We start from the raw sequence: 18686 nt of genomic DNA on the forward strand, positions 1-18686 counted from the left end.
CTGTAGACTGTCTAGTTGAAAAGAGAAAAACCAGTTTTGCTTGCTTTTATTTTCTTGTTGATACAAACATTAAATTTTGGATTTTTAAAGAACTGCTCAGAACCAATCTTACAAAATATTCTTGAGGCATCTCATAATTAAGTCACAAGTAAGCATATATATAAATAACAGATCCAGGTTACCACGTTTACTCTGAGAGGTACCCACAGAAGTGGAGACTTTCAACCAATTATTTTACTGTGAGTCCATTTATTCCTGAGTAAGTTTTATTGCAGCATGTTTTTTCCAAGAAACTGTCCATATAATCATTCTTCATAATAATTTGTTTTCAAAAACTCTGTATCATCTTTAGTTGCAATATATATAATATGTATTATTCCCAATATTGCCTATTATGTCTCTCCTTACTCTTTGCTGTTGGATCAATCAGGCTATAGGGGAGTTTTTGTTTTACTGATTTGCTCTACTGTTCTATGGTAATTCCTACTTTCTGCAATTAATCTCTACTCATCTATATTTTTCTTCAATTTAACTCAGATTTCTCTTTTTTTCCTTTTTAACTTTTGGGGCTGGCTGGCCTACACATGGTAATTTTTATACAATTCTATATGTACTTGAAAAAAAGCAAATTCTTGAATTGCTAGAAGCAGGGTTCTTTATGTATCTATTAGATTAAGCTTAACCGTATTGTTTAAATATCCCATAACTTTACAGAATTGTCTGCTCTATCTGTTAATTACTGAGGTGGCCTGTTTAAATCTCCCTCTACAATTACAGATTTTAAACACTGGATATGTAATTCTGACGTATACTAGGTATATATCAGTTTGGGAATTGTTTTATCTTCAATGTAATTTACTCCTTTTATCATTATGTGGTAACTTATTCCCGATGTTTTTTACCTTAGAATTTATCATATGTGATTAATATAGCTACATTAGCCTTGTTTGGTTTATAGCTGCTTGATATGTCTCCATCTCTTAACTTTCAACATTCCCTGGTTTTTGAGTTTTAAGTTTCTTTAAAACAGCATTGTTGCCATATTCTGTATCCAATCTCAGAATCTCTTTAAACTAGCAAGTATAGTTCACTTAACTTTTGTTCTAATTACTGATTTATTTGTTTCTGCCATTTTATTCTGGGCTATTTCCCATGGTTTCTACTTACCTTTTTTCTATCCCAATTTTATACCGGTTTAAAAGCAAAGACATCCTATTTTTGTTCTGCAGTAGTTACCCTGAATCTTTTGAACATACATAGCTTGATTTAAGTCTAGTTAAATTAATCAATTTATTTACCCTCACTTCAGTCTTGGGATGCTTTAGGTTTGGAAAGCTTTTATGTTAGGTTATTGCTGTCTAGCATTTTTGCTTCATCTTTTTAATACCTCTACTCAAACTGGTCATTTTATTATTTTATACAGTCAATGCTTATTGTGATTTATCTCCTTTTTTTTTTGCTCATTATTGTTTCTCAAATCTCATTACGTATATGTTGTTTTATTTCTGAATGATAGCCTTTAGAACTGCACTATTAAAGTTAATTAAACAGTTTAACTTAGTTTAATTAAAATTAAATACAGTTAAAAGCTCAGTTGCACTAGGCATATTTCAAGTGTTCAACAGTTACAAGTGGCTACTGGCTACTGTACTGGGCAGTACTGCTTTGGAAGCATTTATAGCAAGGGTCTGCTGGACACAAAAGTTCTGTTTTTGTTGAAAATGTCTTTATTTTGTTCTCCTGAATTACTGAATTATTGTTTTTTCCTCAATACTATGACAATATTATTCCTTTGTCTTCCAAGCTCAGTAGCTGCATCTAAATACGCTGTCAGTCTAGCTGATGCTCTTTGTAAATAATCAATCTCAAGCAGCCTTTGGTTGCTTCTGCCTCTTTGCTTCTGATGTTTTACCATGTGTCCAGGTATGCATTTATTTCTATTCATTTTGCTTAGGGCCTTATTTTACTGCCTAAGTCTGAGATTTATGTCCTTCATGGATTCTGGAAAATTCTCAGTCATAATTTCTTCAAATATTCTCCCTCTCTAAATCTATTCTATCATTCTGAAATTCTTCTCTGTCATATGTTAGACTTTCTAAGACTTTCTAAGTCTATCCTCTGTCATATTTTCCATTTTTCCCCTTTCTAGGGTGCATTCTGGATAATTTTCTCAGATGTCTCTTCCAGTTCTCCAATTCTCTTTTCAGTTGTTATAAAATAACTGTTGGCTCCAGGTAGAGAGTTTATTTCAATAATTACAATTTTAATTTTTACAAGTTTTACTTGGTTATTTTTCAAATTTGTCATTTTATTTTACAATCTACATCTGATATTTATATTCATTAATATCTCTATCTGATCATTTCATTAAAGTTTTGGGGAAGCACTGGCTACTCCTGCTGTTTGTTGTACCCTATCTTTCACTGACTGTGAATTATTTCTTTGTACATATAGTAATTTTGGATCAGAAGGCTTAGCAACAAGATCCCTGGGCAATCTGGGTTAAGGATATTTCTCTCCAGAAAGGTTCTGCATTCGTTTTTGCCAGGTGTCCTAGAATATTCAACAGTTAAGGATTAATTTTATGTTAATTTTTTGGTCTGGGTAAGAAATTATACCAAATGAATGGTATAACTTGAACCCCAAATGTGTACAAGAGAAAGCTCATGGTTTACATTTGCAGAGGAGACATTTTTCTTTTAATTCGTAGCCTCCCTTGAGATGGATAAGCTTCCTTGTCATTTCCCTAGGTTAGTGGCTTGATATCTTTCTAATTTATTAATATATAACCCATTAGGGAACCTGGCTATATGCTGGTATTTGCATCTCAGTTCCAATGTGCCACTTTGTGAGGGTTCAAGGTCTTGCCTCCTGATCCCATGAAATTACAATGGAGTCCTCATATTAAGGAGAGCTCCCCATCCCCAAGAACCCCATAGCCAGCTGGCAGCAAATGCCAGCATACAAGCTTCCCACTTTAGCTTTCAGTTTCCACTTTGATGCTGATCCACTGAAATGTCCCCGATTCCCTTTTAGGCTATGCTACACAGTTAATATTTTATATAGGATTTCTAAGTGTTTGTAGGAGGAAGGTTTTCTGACATCGTATTGCTGGACAGGAGTTGAAGAATATTTTCTTTGAAGTGCCTATGCCATAACTCCTAGAAGTCCACAGTCTCCAAAGAATGATTTTATAATCCAGTTAGTAAAATGGGTTCTGTTCACAAATGAAAATAGAAGATCAGCAGACTGGTAGTAATGCATATGTTTACACAGCAAAAGAACTATGGTTTTTCAACTAATCACAGATAAAATTAAAACTATCATAAATGTTCTTTAGGGAGACGTGCCCACAGATTAAAACAACACTACATTAATCCAACGAATTTTTAGCCAGGGGTGTGCTGTGTTCCAGCACTGTGATGAAAATGAATACCATGACCCACAGATCAGAACTGCTTCCATTGTTTTAAAAAATTTGAAGGCTTTAAGATTTCTCTTTTTAATATAAACATATTTTCAACTTATCATATCTCAGGCTGTCTAGTAATTAACCTTACAACATTTGGATATAATATTTGTAAAGATAAACAAGCCTCCAGTTTGTCATGGTGCTAATCAGAATGGATGGGAAGAAGCACACTATGGGCCTGGATTATAAGAGAACCCAGATAATGTTAAAGTCCTTATGACTCTTTCACTAATAAGACTATTTGGCTTTCGTCCAAGATGTAGACACAGTCTGTATATATTTTATATTTGTAAATGCCTAACAAAATACCTTCACATATGATGCTCTCTAAAGATAAGTGGGTCAGATCAGTGGTTTCAGTGATTTATCCAAGGTTACAGTTGGTAAAACGGCAAAGCCTAGAATAGAATTCTTGTCTGCAAACTAAATTCCACGCCAAAGAGTGTTACCATGGCAAAGCCACCCTCAGGGATATCTTCTGCAGCCTTTGTATCTAGAAACCATTTGTAAATTTTAAAAAGGAATGACTAAATGGGAAGCATAAAAATCTAATCCAAAGCTTCCCAAGTGCTTATTCAGTTCAGGTATGGTACAACAAAAGGGTGTATTTCAGCACAGATCCATGTTTTAGACCTCTGTTGTCCAATATGGTAGCCACTAGTCTCATACGGCTATTTAAATTAAATAAACTCGGATTTTTTTTTCTTGACTGCACCAGCCACATTTCAAGTGCTCAACAGTCACATGTGGCTGGCTGATGGTTGCTATATGGGACAGTACCAATATAGAACATCATCACAGAGTTCTATTGGACAGCATTGTTCTAGAATGTGGACTGATGAAGTGAGTAATTTTATAGTTGCAATAAAGTAGAAAGAACATTGGCTTTGAAGCTCAACAGACCTAGATTTGAATTCTGTCTCTGTCATTTATAACCTTTGTGACTCTTGAGCAAGTTTCTTAACTTTTCTGGGACTCTTGTTTCCTCATCTGTAAATTGGGAATCAGAAAAAAGGTGCTGGGAATATCACTTCTGTTTAATAACTACAGAATCTGCAGTCTCCTCAACCCTCACTGAAGCCTCACTGGGGTCCTGTGGCTACCAAAAGGTCCTTGCACAGTATATAAAAATAGATTGCTCCCAAAAGGTTCAAGAGAATCCAAACCTAAGCCTCTGGTGGGTGTAAGCATTTCCTCTGTAAGATTTCACCTTTTGCTTGGTTTAGGGGGAGGGAGGGTTGTATAAAGAAAAACTAAAAAAAATAAAGTAAAGCAAAACAAACAATTTAGAACTGGAAAAAGCTATAGCTCAATATTTTATTATATTAACTCTAAAAATTGATTTGAGTGGAGGAAGCTGGATCTGAAGGTTGTAACGAGTAAAATGGGTCAGGTGTCTTGGTGGTATTTCCCACAAGAAAATGACAGAAGAGCAGCTACAGAATCACGTATAATTACCTATACACAATCAGACCCTAATTAAATTTTTACTTAAAGAACAAATCCCTAAATAACTCTACAGCTTGCTGACCTGACAAGACTACTTTCTACTATTAAGACTAGGTAGACAAAACATATACTCAAGAGAGGTCTTAACACTTCCAGAATCAGTATATGCTGTCTTGCCACTTCTCTCCTATATACCTATTCCTTTAAATACCTTCCCCAAGCTCCTCTTCTAGATTGTTTCTAATATACCCAGAGTGTTGTACTTGACCTTTTCAGGCTTTTTTTCTGGTCTGAAAACAAGCTGACGTGCTCCTGAATTTCTAATTAGCAATATCAGAAACCGTATGATCCTTAGGAAATGATTCAGTGCCTCAATTAACTGGGGAATGGAATGACTGGTTAAGTGCGTCTTCTGTTTAACTAAGGAAACCTTTGTTTCGACCTCTTATTGAAAATCTTTCTAAAATAAAATGCATTACTGCACTTTTCTGCTGAAGAATATTTTAATTAACATAAGAAGCTCTCCTGATGATTTAAGGTCTTACCTCATCTTTACAACAAATTAATCTATGATACTATAGTGCGGTTAAAGTTATAGAATATTGACCCCAAGTAACACTTGAAAAATTTACTAAATTTTCACAAAATAAAACCAAACATTAGCTTGTTTCCTTATAATTTGCCTTCATTTCTTCCACACATGGACTATAGAAACATTTCCAGATATTTCAGGCTCTGATTAGTTAAATTTTGGTTAATCATAGTTCAGCTATATTTGTGTTATCTTGCACTTTCAACTTCATGACCTTTATTTGTGAAAGAAATACAATGATTCACTTCAGCTTATGCTAAATGGTAATTAAATTCACGAGCCTCTGATAATTTTCACTACTGACTACTTTACCAATCAAACTTTTCTTAGAGACAACACCTAGGTTAAGTTTCCAAATAATAAAGAGCAGAATTAAGCAAATTTTCCTTTAAAAAAATCTATGTTCATTTGCAGAATTTCCCCTTTAACAGAAAGTCAGTTAAAGGAAAACAGCCATCTGAAATAACTCTACTGTTAACATTAGTTTAAATAAACCCATCTCAACCACCTCACAGAGGTAGTATTAGTCAGAAGACAGGCGGTTTGTTTGGCATTGATGGTAGGGATATCAAAACTGGCTATAGTAGTAGGGTAATTGTGCTGGAACTAGCCTCTAAGGAGATACATTGCTTCTAACTTTCAAAGTTATGGTATTTGAATTTCACTTGGCTGCAAGGTAACTTGTATGAAGGGACTGCAAGTATAAAATGTAAAAAAAAAAAAAAAACTACTAGAAATTATGCATTTTTTAATTCCCTGAATGAGAAATGACAAGTGTCATTTTGAAGCTAGAAACCCCAAATTCTTCTCCCTAGCACACTTTTAAGTATCTAAGAGAAATAAAATCTCTTTACTACCTCTGTCTTCTGTCTTCAGATACTCATACCTTCAATATCCATGTAAAAATACTGGAACCACGTATACTTTTTAGTACTTTACTTCTTGAAAGGGCCACTCTAGCTTTGCTGGCCACATCCAACCATTCTTAAGAGTCTGTAAAATGCATGAAAGGACTAGGAAGCAGAAAAAAGCGTTATAATCCTCACTCTCCAACTGAGTAGTCACCACTAATCCCTGAGTCGCAGCTTAACTTAACTTCGCCTACTCCACATAGGTTATTGCATCATTAACACTAAAGTACAATAGCTCTTGGCCCAATGCTCATACCCAATAGACACTCAACTAAACAGACTGAAAAATACCATAGTCAGGACAAAGATAGTATTTTCTTTGTGGACAGAAATACTAGTATCTGTCCCCACTCCATGTCTCTTAAACTAAGTTCTGTTGTTCAGGGGCATGGGCAGCCAATAATTCACATCATAACAAAGAAAAAAAGGATGTAACTTTCAAAGAACAAACAACAAGAATATAATGTAATGCTATTATATGGAATAGTATAGTTAACCAAAGTAATGTCACTGTATACAAGAGTGTTTCAATTTTAGAAACCCACTTTAAAAGCTTTGATCTTAGTAAGAGACTCATTTATAACCATGAGTATATAGACCATATTTTTTATTGTACCTTCAACTGCCAAGAATAATGTGCTGATAGAAACCAGTCACTCAGTTTTAAGTGCAAATATATGAACTGTAATAAACAGATACTTACAGCTTGCATTTCTATACAGAAGAAATGGTTCATGGAGCTGAAATTCCAAATCTTTATTCACTGGTTCAACTAGATTGTGCATATTCAGTCGATTCACAATGGTAAAACCATGGTAAGGTGAAGCCGACCTTCAATTTAACAGAAGAAAAAAATGTGTTGTTTTATTTGCAGAAATGTTATCTATCTCTTTATTTCCATTTCAAAGAATGAGTATGTTATAGAACTTAAAATTGTAAACAAAAAATTTAAGTCAGATCATACCACTCTTCAAAAGCTTTCAAGGGACTCAGTCCCTCAGCGTAAAGGCCGAAGTCCTTATTAAAGCCACCAAGGCCTTAGTTGATGTGCAGTCCCTTGACCTCATCTTCTGTGCCTCCTCCCTCACTCCTCCTGCTCCAGCCACACTGGGCTCCTTGTCATTCTCCCCACAGGTATGCTTCGACCTAAAGACCCCTGCCTGGACTACTCGCCCAGTATCTAGTTATCTCACTTATCAAAAGCCTTTGCTCAAATGTCACGTTCTCACTGAGGCCTACTTGAGAACTATCCTTTTTAATGCTCCCAACCTCAATACCTCTAAACCTCTTCTCTTTTTTCATACCACTTATTATTTTTATATTTATTGTCCTTCTCCACTAGACTATAAGCTCCATGCAAATATGGTTGCCTTATTTTTCCAGATATGTCCCAAGATAGACACAAAGTAGATGTTTAATAACCATTTCCTCAATGAAAATATCATTTACTTAAAATATGGTATAGGTTTGGTTTTAATAATTACTGCCCCTCATGACAATGATTTTTATTGCATCAAATATGAGAATTATGGAAAGACCTGAGTTAGAAAAAAATGCCTGGAATCCTACAATACAAAATATCCCTAGTTCTTACATCAGGGTGATTCAGTACATGATCCTCTAGAAATTCTTCACTTGTATATGACACTTCATGGTTTCTCATTCCGTATACATGGGAGATTTTAGAATCCTAATCTCTAGATTAGGAAATAAGCTCAGAATGATTCAGGCCTGCACCCAAAGTCACATAAATAATGTAACCAGGATTCAGCTATAGGTTTTCTGATTCCAAATCCAGGCTTCATTAAGGTCTCCAAAGCGATTTTCTGACATCTTGATATATCTTTATCCAAAGAACATAAAATGTTCACACACTTCCCAAATAGAGTTTCTTTAGTCTTTTATTACAATTAATACTATGTAAGCCTCCATAAATTTTATTAAGCCACTCATTAAGCTAAATTTCACATTTTCTACAATCAGTGGATCTGTACTCTACTGTAACAATAATACCAAGAAAGTACTTTCCAAATACCAAGGTTCTAACAAGAGTTTCTACAGATTTATATTGTTAATGAACAATAATGAAGTAAGTAAAGGGTAAAGACCTTTTTTCTTTTAAAAGGAGAATATGACTAACAAGGGACAAATTGTCAAAAAATAAAGAGTAATATCAAAGCAGTTATATTTAAAGGAGGAAAAAGATAAGTGTTTTAGATAAGATCTCAAAATTATATAACAAAATTTAGAAGAATATTTGACAAATTCTTGTTAATAACCATCAATGAAGAAATGAAGGAATGCAATCCTAAAAACATAACTACACACACATACACACACACACACAGAGAACCAGATGTCCCTAATAACTCCTGCTGAGTTCCCTAAGCTGTAGAAACCATGGGAAGGAATCTGCCCCAGTCAGAGTAAGACCTAAGAGGGATATAGGAAAACAATGAACTCCAACGACAAATACACCCTGTCAGCTGCCTTTAGGCCATGAAAGTTGCTGAACAAAACAAAAGTTGCAACTTACAAACCAATCATGTTTTAAGATGATAATTAATTCTCAGAGAAGTAAAAAATAAAAAATGTGCAATTATGAATAATCTAGGCTTTCTAAAGGACTCTCAAACTAAAAATATACACTACTAAAGACACTGTATACAATCCAGAACTTTGGGGGGGAGTTGGAAAGGGGACAGAACCAGAGTCATAGAAGATAATCTCTCATCCAGTAATCACACAACAACAGCTAGTCCAGGCATTATACTTGTCTCAACTATGTATCTTTGTTTTCCTAACATGGGGGGAAGAAGGCATCTGTTTTAGATTCATTTATTACTAGAAAATGTTTTTGATTCTGTTAGGTTCCTAAATAAGTTCTAGTTCTGTCTGATTCTGAATCACAGGAAGGGTCAAAGAAGGGACACTACTTGGTTAGGATCACACAGTTAGGGATGGATGAATACTCAAAGGGTAAAGCAGTAAAGCTCCAAAGACAAACATACAGTAGGGCTGAATCATTCCATATGACACTGTTCATCATTACATTAAAAAAAAAAAGCTTTTTAAAAAAGCTTACCTTCGATATACAAATAAGGTCCCTTCTATATCTGTCTTCTCCTATAATAGAAAATGAGTCAATTAGTTTTTTTCCCATAATCCAACCCAAATAGTCCCAAAGGAGAAGAAATACTCCATGATTAAGAACAACTTATTTATATTAAAATTAATCACTTTGAACAGGTCAAGTAAGTCTCTCTTACTCCACAAACTAGAGTTACAAGTTTCTTTTGTATCCTTTCTAGTCTATTGATGCATATTAATGGATATACAATGTTCAATCCAGCAACATGCCTATGTCTGCAGCATTTTTCTTTTTTTAAAATTTAAAGAAGAAAATCCTAGGATTAGATTTCACTTTATAAAACTGAAATGTTTTAGCCAACTTTCTTAATTTTAAAGCTAAGGTATTGTGTACAGCAATTTCTTCATCCTTAAAATTTATCAAAGTTAATAGAAAAAATGAGAAATTTTACCTGATAGTCTACTTTGTTTCATCATTGGGGTATTTTGGTATATTTTTATCAGCAGTAAATATTGTGTGTGGTTAGTTAAGAACTGCTATCAAACACAATTAGTTATTTTTTAGAACTCTGTTGAAGAATCATGAATATTTAACTGTATTCTGTCTTAGTGTAATTCTTGTAGGGATTACAAATAATTAAAAACTTTTTTTTAGCTTAAGGTCAATGTTTTGATCAAAAGTACAACTCATATCATCTTCCATTTGCTGTGACAAGAGTGTATCTAGACTTTAAACAAAGCTACAGTGTTTAAAAACAAAAACCAAATAAACATTAGTCTGTAGTTCATAGCCCGGACAGAACCTAAATATTTTAATGTAATCAACCGTCAGGAAAGTTAAATATTAGTCATATTAAATTGAATTTGCTGAGATGAAAAAAAAATTTTTAAAAAATATTTACCATCTTGATTTCTTCCAGTATTGCCCTAGCTTAAATAACATCATGGAAATTTTCCTTCCTAAAAATTCAGAGGATTTTTCTTGCATTTCAAATGCTAAGTTTTTAATAAAAGAAATTGCTAATCAACTGTCTCACAATGAAAGAAATAAACCATTGTGCAAAAGTTACAGCTCACTGTGAAATAATAAAGGAAAAAAATTTGGTTATGTTCCACGTGCCATAATCCAAATGAACAATGGCAGCTTATTTTTCAATTCAGATTATTATAGCTTGTATTTCATATTCAAAGGAGAACTCCACAATTAAGATTCCAAAATATTTCAAGTCTGTGACAAACTAGAAATAAAATCTTGTTAATAAGTCCCTGCCCCAAATCTTCACCACTTGTCTGCCATCTATATTCCACAAATTTATATAAAGAGCAAGAAAAGAAAAATGATTCAGAACAATTCGAAATAGTGATATCTTAAAACAGCTACACTTAAGAAGATAAAATAAAGCAAGATGATTTTGAAAACTCTCTTCATCTGGATTAACTGTTTATAAATGCCAAATGATTTTCACTAAATTACTGATTAAATATAATCTATGTATCTTGCATTACATTGTAAAGGACATATTATGATGATAATCTTTCAGAGTTCTGTTAGTATAAAGATTTCATTTCTTACTGAAACGTGAACGTCAGTCATTTATTAATTCAACCCAACAAACATGGATTATTTTCTAAGGAATGCCTATAGCTGAATGAGTTAAGAAGGTTAACTATTTTAGAAAAGGGAAATTATGTCATTTAAACAACAAACGAAGCTTCAGACGAGCCAACAAGTCAGCGAACAGAATGAATGTAACTTTTCGGATCCCCTCCCTTGCAAAAAAGTCCGAAAGTACTTAGTCTGATGGGAGTATTCAGAGGTGACATCACCACTAGCAGAGTTGGAACGGACACATTTACTGGGTCTCTTTTTCAAAGGCTTCAAGGTAATCCAATTAACATGGAAGCCCTTTAACTAAGTGCCTTGAAGTCTTTTCCAAACTCTGGAAATACTGTGTAGTTCGAGAAAACCGGGACTTACCGCCACTCCTTTTCTTCCAAGAATTTAAATCACCGGATTTCAAGCTTTAAATCTAAATGACCTCTGTGAAGGGGGCTCTTATTTATGTGTCTGTTGAGGGGAGGAGTGTTTGCTTTATAGATTATGTATATATAATTTATCTAATAATCCTCAAAGCATCAAACACAATCTTTCAGGCATCTTTCTGACTCCACCAGTCTCAAATTCTCGAACACACCTGCAAAGAAGGCAGGTCGCCCACGTCCTCGGACCCGACCCCATGGGACTGATCCTCCTCCAATCCTCCCCTCTATCGGCTTTCCCCCCGGATGTTCAGCCCTACTTCTCTCGCTCCTCTCTCCGGCTCCCCGGGGCCCCCGACACCCCTCAGAAGCGGGACAAGCTCTCCTCCAGTCCCTGATCCCGCCTCCGCCGCCCTGGCCTCCAGCATCGCCCCCCACCCAGGGCGATTTGCACGGCCCCTTTAAGAGACGGCGGACGGGCGGGCGACCTCAGCTGCCTGGCCGCACTCACCCACTGGTTGGCCTTGGGACAGAAGGTGTACAATGCGACCTGGCCCGTGAGGTCTGCGATGCTGGTGATGTAGGGGTCGTGTTGCTTCAAGGCCGCTAAGCTCATCTCCTGCCCAGCTCGACTCAGCGACTCCATCTTGAATTCCGGAGCCGAGCCCCTCTGGCGGGGGCGGAGTCGTGGACAGGAAGGTGCCGTCTAGGCAAAGTTCCCCCAGCAGCGTCAGGCCTTCCACTTCCGCCTCTTCGCCAGGCCTCGCGGCGCGTTGGTACTGTAGCTATTATGCTCCGCTGTTCCCAAGTCCGGGGCGCTAGGTTCCGCGTCGTCAGGTTCCACTGTCTCAACGGTCGTGGACAGCGTTCGCCGCTGCGCGTCCGAGCTGGCATGCGGGGTCCTGTGCTTCCTTTTCGCGGGCTGAAAGGTCCTGGCGCCAGGATCAAGGCTACTCAGGAGCTTTCTCCGTGGAGGCTCCCAGGGCCACAGAATGAAAATCTCGCTGTGGCAAGGCAGGGCTCCACTGGCCGTTTAGAAACAGCAGGGAAACGGAGAGGACAGAGGAAACTCCGAAAATTACCTCAGATTTCGGATTTCTCTAGATCACCACCATTAGCAGTTTGGTGTTTTTCTGAGGGAAATTTTTGAAAAAAGCCAAACTAACCCACCTGTAACTACTCGGGAGTGTTGTCTGCTATCCATTTTTGCTCCTTATTTTCCTCTTCTGAATTCCACGTAAATCATTTCATCCAGTCTTGGGACGAGCCGGTGAAGGCTTGAACTTGTCGTGCATTGTTTAAAGCTCTGAAAAGAGAACTTATTCTTTTAGCAAACATCTGTTGAGCATTTTAAGGGATTTTCAAGAGCCAACTACTAGCTAAAGAGTAAAACAAGGTATGGAGTCTATAATATGGGGCCCCTTCCACGACCCCTCCCGCCAGACTTGTTAAAAATATTTTCTTATATTGAAAAGATATCCCAGTGGAACTGAAATTTTTTGAAAGAAAAAGACGGCTATATATTTGTATTGTTTATGATTTTACATCCCAGGACCATTTGTTAATGGGAGGAGACTTCATGTCTTAACGTCCTTCGCAGAATCCCGTGAAGAAGCCGTGCACGATGCAGACAAGGAAACATGTATCACTCATTTACCGTTCATTAAGCGCGTGTTTACTGAACTGGTAGCCCCTGGGAAGCTTCCAAGACTGTTTAAGACACCTTCCTGGCCCTGGGAGAAACTGAAAGAAGTAGGATAATGCAAGGAAACCGGGGCAATGCTAGAGACCTTTCTCTCGAAACCCAGGGGATGAAGTCACTAACTCCATCTGGTCAGGAAGGGGCACGAAGGCTTCATGGAGGTGGTGGTGTTTGAATTAATATTCCAGGGATGAGTAGGAGTTCATCAGAGAAGAAAGGCAAGTGCTCCCTCATTTCAGTTTAATGGTAGAGAAAATGTGTTCGTTCTCATTTGACAGATGTTTTAATTGAATTTGGGTGGAGAAGTCACTGGCTCAAAAGTGCCACACTCCTTCCAGATCTGGTATTAGAATCCAGGGCTACTGCCTTCTACCTGAGTCCTTTCCTCCACACCATGTCTGCGTTTCTTTGTCCCGGAGACAGAGCCTTACTCCCCTTTATGTACTTTCAATTCAACATTTAAACAGTATGTACCCTGATTTTTTTTTAATGTGTTTTTTGAATAGGTAATACATTCCCTTGGTACAAAATTCAAAGGCACACCTGAAACTGAATTAATTTTTTAAATTGGGGCATAATTAACATAATATTATATTAATTTCAGGTGTATAACATAATGATTTGATATTTGTACATAGTGTAAAATAATCACCACAATAGTCCAGTTAACATCCATCACCACACATACACACTTTTTTTTTCTTGTGATGAGAAATTTCAAGATCCACTCTTGTAGCCACTTTCAAATATGCAGTGCAGTATTATTACCTATAGTCATCATGCTGTATGTTACATCCTTGTGAGTTATTCATTAATTTTTTTCTTAAATAGATTACCTAAAGTCATCTAAGACATTTCCTTTTTTATTTGTTATTTTTGATTCAACAGGGCCAGACTAATGAAGAACACAAAGGTATTTTAGGGATTTTTCATATTCAGACTAGAAAATTGCTTCAAAATACATGTTTGCATGGCTCCGAACATGTTAACATTGACTTTAATGTGCTATACAGCTCTTAAGATATATTAAAAAGAATGTGAATATTTTGTAATTGAAAATGTTTCTCATTTACTTGGAGGCCTATTTGTGAATCAAACATTATGACCTTTCTTGTGTATTTTAGACAGCAGGCTTTGAGAGGTCAGAGATTGCATCTTAGTCTGTTATGTCTCTGGTACCTAGCATAGTATCTGGCACAGCGTAGACAATACATACTGGTGAAAGGTTGTCATCTTAAACCCAACTCCTTTAGGAAGACTAATGGGAGGGGAGGGGAGGTGCCTGGTTGGAATCATGGGATCAGGAGTGGGAAGGAGTCTTACACTGCCCTGGAAAACCTTCAGTCACTTTTAAGTTGTGTCCCATGAGTGACAATTTTTAAAAAAAATTAAAAAAATTAAAATATGAAAACCTAAAACCCAGTCAATCCAACCCCCTGTTTCTTCCACTCTGAGTGGCTTTGTGGTAAAAAATAACACTTGCCATTGAAAATTGTGGGGTCTAAGGTAAAGGATACTAAAATACAAGTCAGAAGATCAGTGTTTTGGTTCCAGATCTGCCAGCTGTGTAGCTTTGTCCATCTCAGACTTCCCATTTCTCCAGTGTAAAATCCCAGGTCCTTGCCATGGCCTAGGAGGAGATGTTGCTGGGCTTGGTCATCTGCTATCTTTCCACCTCCATTTTCTGTGAATTGCTCTTTTAATTTTTCCATCCCAGCCCATTGACCTATGTGTGCCAAACAAGTCTTGCCCCAGGGCTTTTGCACTTGTCATTCTCCCTTTCTGGAACGTTCTTCTCTCTGATATCCCTGTGAGTTAATGATGGCTCATTTCCTTGCTCTCTTCATAGCACTTATCAGATGAGTCGTAATTATTTTGTTTACCTATGTTTTTTCTGTCTCAGCAGCTCAGAGAAGCAGGAACCATGTTTGTCTTATTTATTATCACATTCTGGCACAGAAGCTAGGCCTAACAAATATTTGTTGGATTAAATAGAATGTTAAGATATTGTCTATCTGTCACTTTAAACCTGGGAGAAGGGATGGTTGTTTCAGCTCCACATCCAACAAAGCGTTCGTTCGTCATAAATGCTAAAGAAATAATCATGCCTGATTTACTTGTATTAATATATTTGATTCTTAGATTCTGTGCTTTTTGCTTTTAGTATAGCTCAGAACAGTCATTCAACACTTTTTCAGTCTTGCAACTTTCTCCCATCTGTTTTCTCCCCATCTGTCTCCCCTTTCTTCCCCATTCTCCCTCTCCCTTTCTCTCTCAGATTTTAAAGATTTATTCTAGAAATATCTGCTTATTACTGCTTTCCTTTTTAGGCAGAGAAACCAAGCTAACTAATTTTCTCAAGGTCATATAATGATTCATTTGCTGAGCTGGTTATTAGCATCTTCCAGCCTTGGTTTTTAGGTAGATCATGTATCCTGCTTCCAGCCTGCCAGGTACACTCTTAAATTACACTGGCTACACGTTAGTGAAACTTGTTTTCCTTGTGCTACTGTGTCACTACTGATACTTATTTTACATGATTGATACCGAAAGATTGTGGACTTACTATAAAACTTATTACCTCGTCCTTATCACGTGGTTAGGATGGTAGTTCTTTTCTTTGGTTTCTCCAGAAAGGTCTCACACCTCTATTTTTACTTTATGGAAGTATTTTAAGTGGTGCTAAATGTTTTCTAGAACAATATTTCTGATATGTTGAACTAGTTTAGTCTGTCAGTTCTGAAGCAGAAATAATTATACTTTCAACTAGGAAGAAACAAATAGCTGTCCCATATGGAGTAGTGTAACAAGAATAAAAGAACGTGGGATTAGAACACCATATAGTTTACCCCTCTATGGCCAGGCAAGATTTCATTTAAATAGTCTTTCTTTCTTCCTTTCTTCCTTCCTTCTTTCTTTCTCTCTCTCCCTCTCCTGTTTCTTTCTTTCAACATAATGTTTTTGATAATGTTCTTTGGTAGAAAGTTCTATGTTGTTTACTGTTACTTTACGCAATGTAATGTTTCAAATTAACAATAGCATAGCAGTGGCATAAACTGTAGCAGTATGTATCCATGGAACTCAAAGTGCTTCACAGGCAGACCTTGAAAGGAAAATGAAAATGAGTCACTATTGCTAAGAAAGCTCTCTAAAATGTAGCCTGGAGGCCACTGAGCAATTGTGACTTAAGCACTTCTCAGACTGTATGGAATCTGACCTTCTGACCACTTACTGTCCTAATGCAAGCATCTGGAACATCTGCCAGGAACTCACGATACTTATCAGACCCTTACCCTAAAATAACTCATTATTCTTTAAGGACAAATATTTCATGACTTGCGTCAGAGTCAATCACAGTTCTTACCAGGCAACTTTAACAACGTTGTGGCTTTGTCTTCATAAGCCCCTGACTCTTTCTTTTCCATGGAACATTCTTTCAGTTTTTCCTGAATCTGTGTCTCCTAGATTCTCCAGACCTCAGATAAACTCTTTTCTTGTTTGGTGCCTTCTGCCTTTTTTTTTTTTTTTTTGTCGATGATACATATTCATAAGCTCTCAACATTGGTATTTGGATATAGATCATTGTCACCCATTTGTAAGTGAAAGGAGTCAGAGGCACAAAATTAGTTGACCTGCCTGTGGCAGATTTTCTGCAGTTCACCAACCATCTTTTTATCCCTTTCCATTGACTGAGGCATAGCTGGGCTTCATCTCCCAAGCTCCTTTGGGTTAGGTTTGTCTCTATGACCCAAGTCGGGCTAGTAGAATGTTAGCAGAAGTGCTGGGTGTCTTCTCTAGGCCAAGGCTTAAAGGAGCACGTTGATTCTGCTCACTTTCTTCTCCCCCTGCACTGGGTTGCAGGCCACTGGGAGACCAAGAGGAGTGGCAGAGGCACAGAATGAAAAGAGCCGACACCCTGAATCACAAAGAGGAGAGCTGCCTGCTGCTCAGGGCATCCTTCTCAAACTATTATATGAATGAGAAGCAGACTCTATTGGGTTTGAGGGATTGTATACTTTGGAGTCTTTTTGTTAGCTCAGTCTAGCCTATCCCAATTAATTTTACTCCTCCACATTGTTTAGAAAGTCAGCAGTAACACTTCAGTCTTCTGAAGTAAAATTAAAAGGAAGCATATGATTTGCCAGAACACTGCTTAGTGCTTTGACAAGTCAAGATTTTAAAAGAACTCCAGCCAGAGCTCTGCATTTACAGTCAGTTATAGGCACAGATTTGCAGAGTCACAAAGTGGCTAAAGACCAAAAATATTTTTATGTATACCATTAGGCAATTGATTTGGCAATTGCATCGTGAAGTAACCTGCTAAGCCAAGTGGGAAACTGTCCTTCTCCATGTAAGATGCACTTCTACATGGGAATTTCCACAGATACTCTCAGATTTCTTTTAATTTTGCTTTTTTTCCCCCTTAAAATACAAGTGTTTCTTAAGTCAACATTGTGAGGAGTATGAGTTAGGTAGCTATCTGTTGTGTCAACTCTGAAACCTGAAAGCTTTGTTGTTCACTCTCTAGATAAATACGAAAACTCAAGAAGTACTGATAACAGAACCTATAGATTCTCTTCATGAATTCTCTTCTGTAGCTCCCAATTTTACTCCTGGGTTGCTTCTAGTCTTATATTACCATTATTTATTTACTAATATTTATTTATCTGGTAAGATTAACATCCTAATCATTTATACCTGTGCATTTAACTCATTTAATAAGCTTTAGTTCCCTTGAATCTGAAATTTGACTGTTCAGTGGCTAGGGCATATTAACAAGTTGTAGAACTCCTACGGATTGAAATTGCACAGAAATACCTGTAGGAATGAATTATTTATCTTCATTCTACCCTCCCACTTTGAGATAAAACCACAGTGTTACATACTTCAATCGTTCAATGCTTTCTGTTTTTCTGTTTACACGTTGTCTTAATTTGAGTCTCTAACATGTGGTCTACTTGAGGCAAAACTGACGGAGGATTCATTGGGAGTCTTTTTTTGTGTAAACCACTCATTATATGATTTGTGGAGTAATAAATGTGGTCCAGATACAGTTTATGTTAAACCTGAATTCATTTGTCCTAAAGCCTCAAGTACTAGGAAATTCTCTTTCCCCATTCGATTGCTCTTATGAGATAGACATTGATGTTAAACAGGATACATTAAAAATCACTCTGAATTTTCAACTGAAGCACTCTAACTTTAATGGAGATTAACTGTCACAATATGAAAAGCCATTCACTTATCTATACATTGCCTGCAGCCTTGAATTTAAGGAATATTACCTGTTCTGGGCTTTGAAGGCAATCTCAATATTCATTATCTAAAGAGAAGGGCATAAATTACACTTTGCCATTCAATAAGCATTAACCCAAAAGATAATAGGATAACCAGTTTCTCTTGCACAATAAAATTATTGCCACAACTGTGATAAAAGAGGTTGAACTAGGTCAGGAACAGTTCTTTTTACATTGCTAAAGAACACTAGAA

The 18686-nt window shown here is 36.7% G+C and overlaps 1 protein-coding gene across 3 annotated transcripts in view; it reads right to left on the bottom strand.

The window, feature by feature from the left end:
• Positions 1-12247, bottom strand: part of DCP1A (decapping mRNA 1A) — a 50159-nt gene extending 37912 nt beyond the window's left edge. The window contains exons 1-3 of one of the 3 annotated variants that reach the window (XM_006196412.4): positions 12006-12247; positions 9510-9550; positions 7128-7255 (exon numbers count right to left, since the gene is read on the bottom strand). In XM_006196412.4, coding sequence (XP_006196474.1) covers positions 7128-7255; positions 9510-9550; positions 12006-12140 — 304 coding nt within the window. In that variant the 5' untranslated portion in view covers positions 12141-12247. Of the gene's footprint in view, positions 1-3781; positions 3869-7127; positions 7256-9509; positions 9551-12005 lie in introns of those variants that run through there. The other 2 variants (XM_006196413.4, XM_072941499.1) reach the window with 2 other exon arrangements.
• Between the last annotated feature and the right edge of the window lie 6439 nt (positions 12248-18686).

This window comes from Vicugna pacos, chromosome 17 (genome assembly GCF_048564905.1).
Source record: "Vicugna pacos chromosome 17, VicPac4, whole genome shotgun sequence".
In the NCBI taxonomy this organism is placed as follows: Eukaryota; Metazoa; Chordata; class Mammalia; order Artiodactyla; family Camelidae; genus Vicugna; species Vicugna pacos.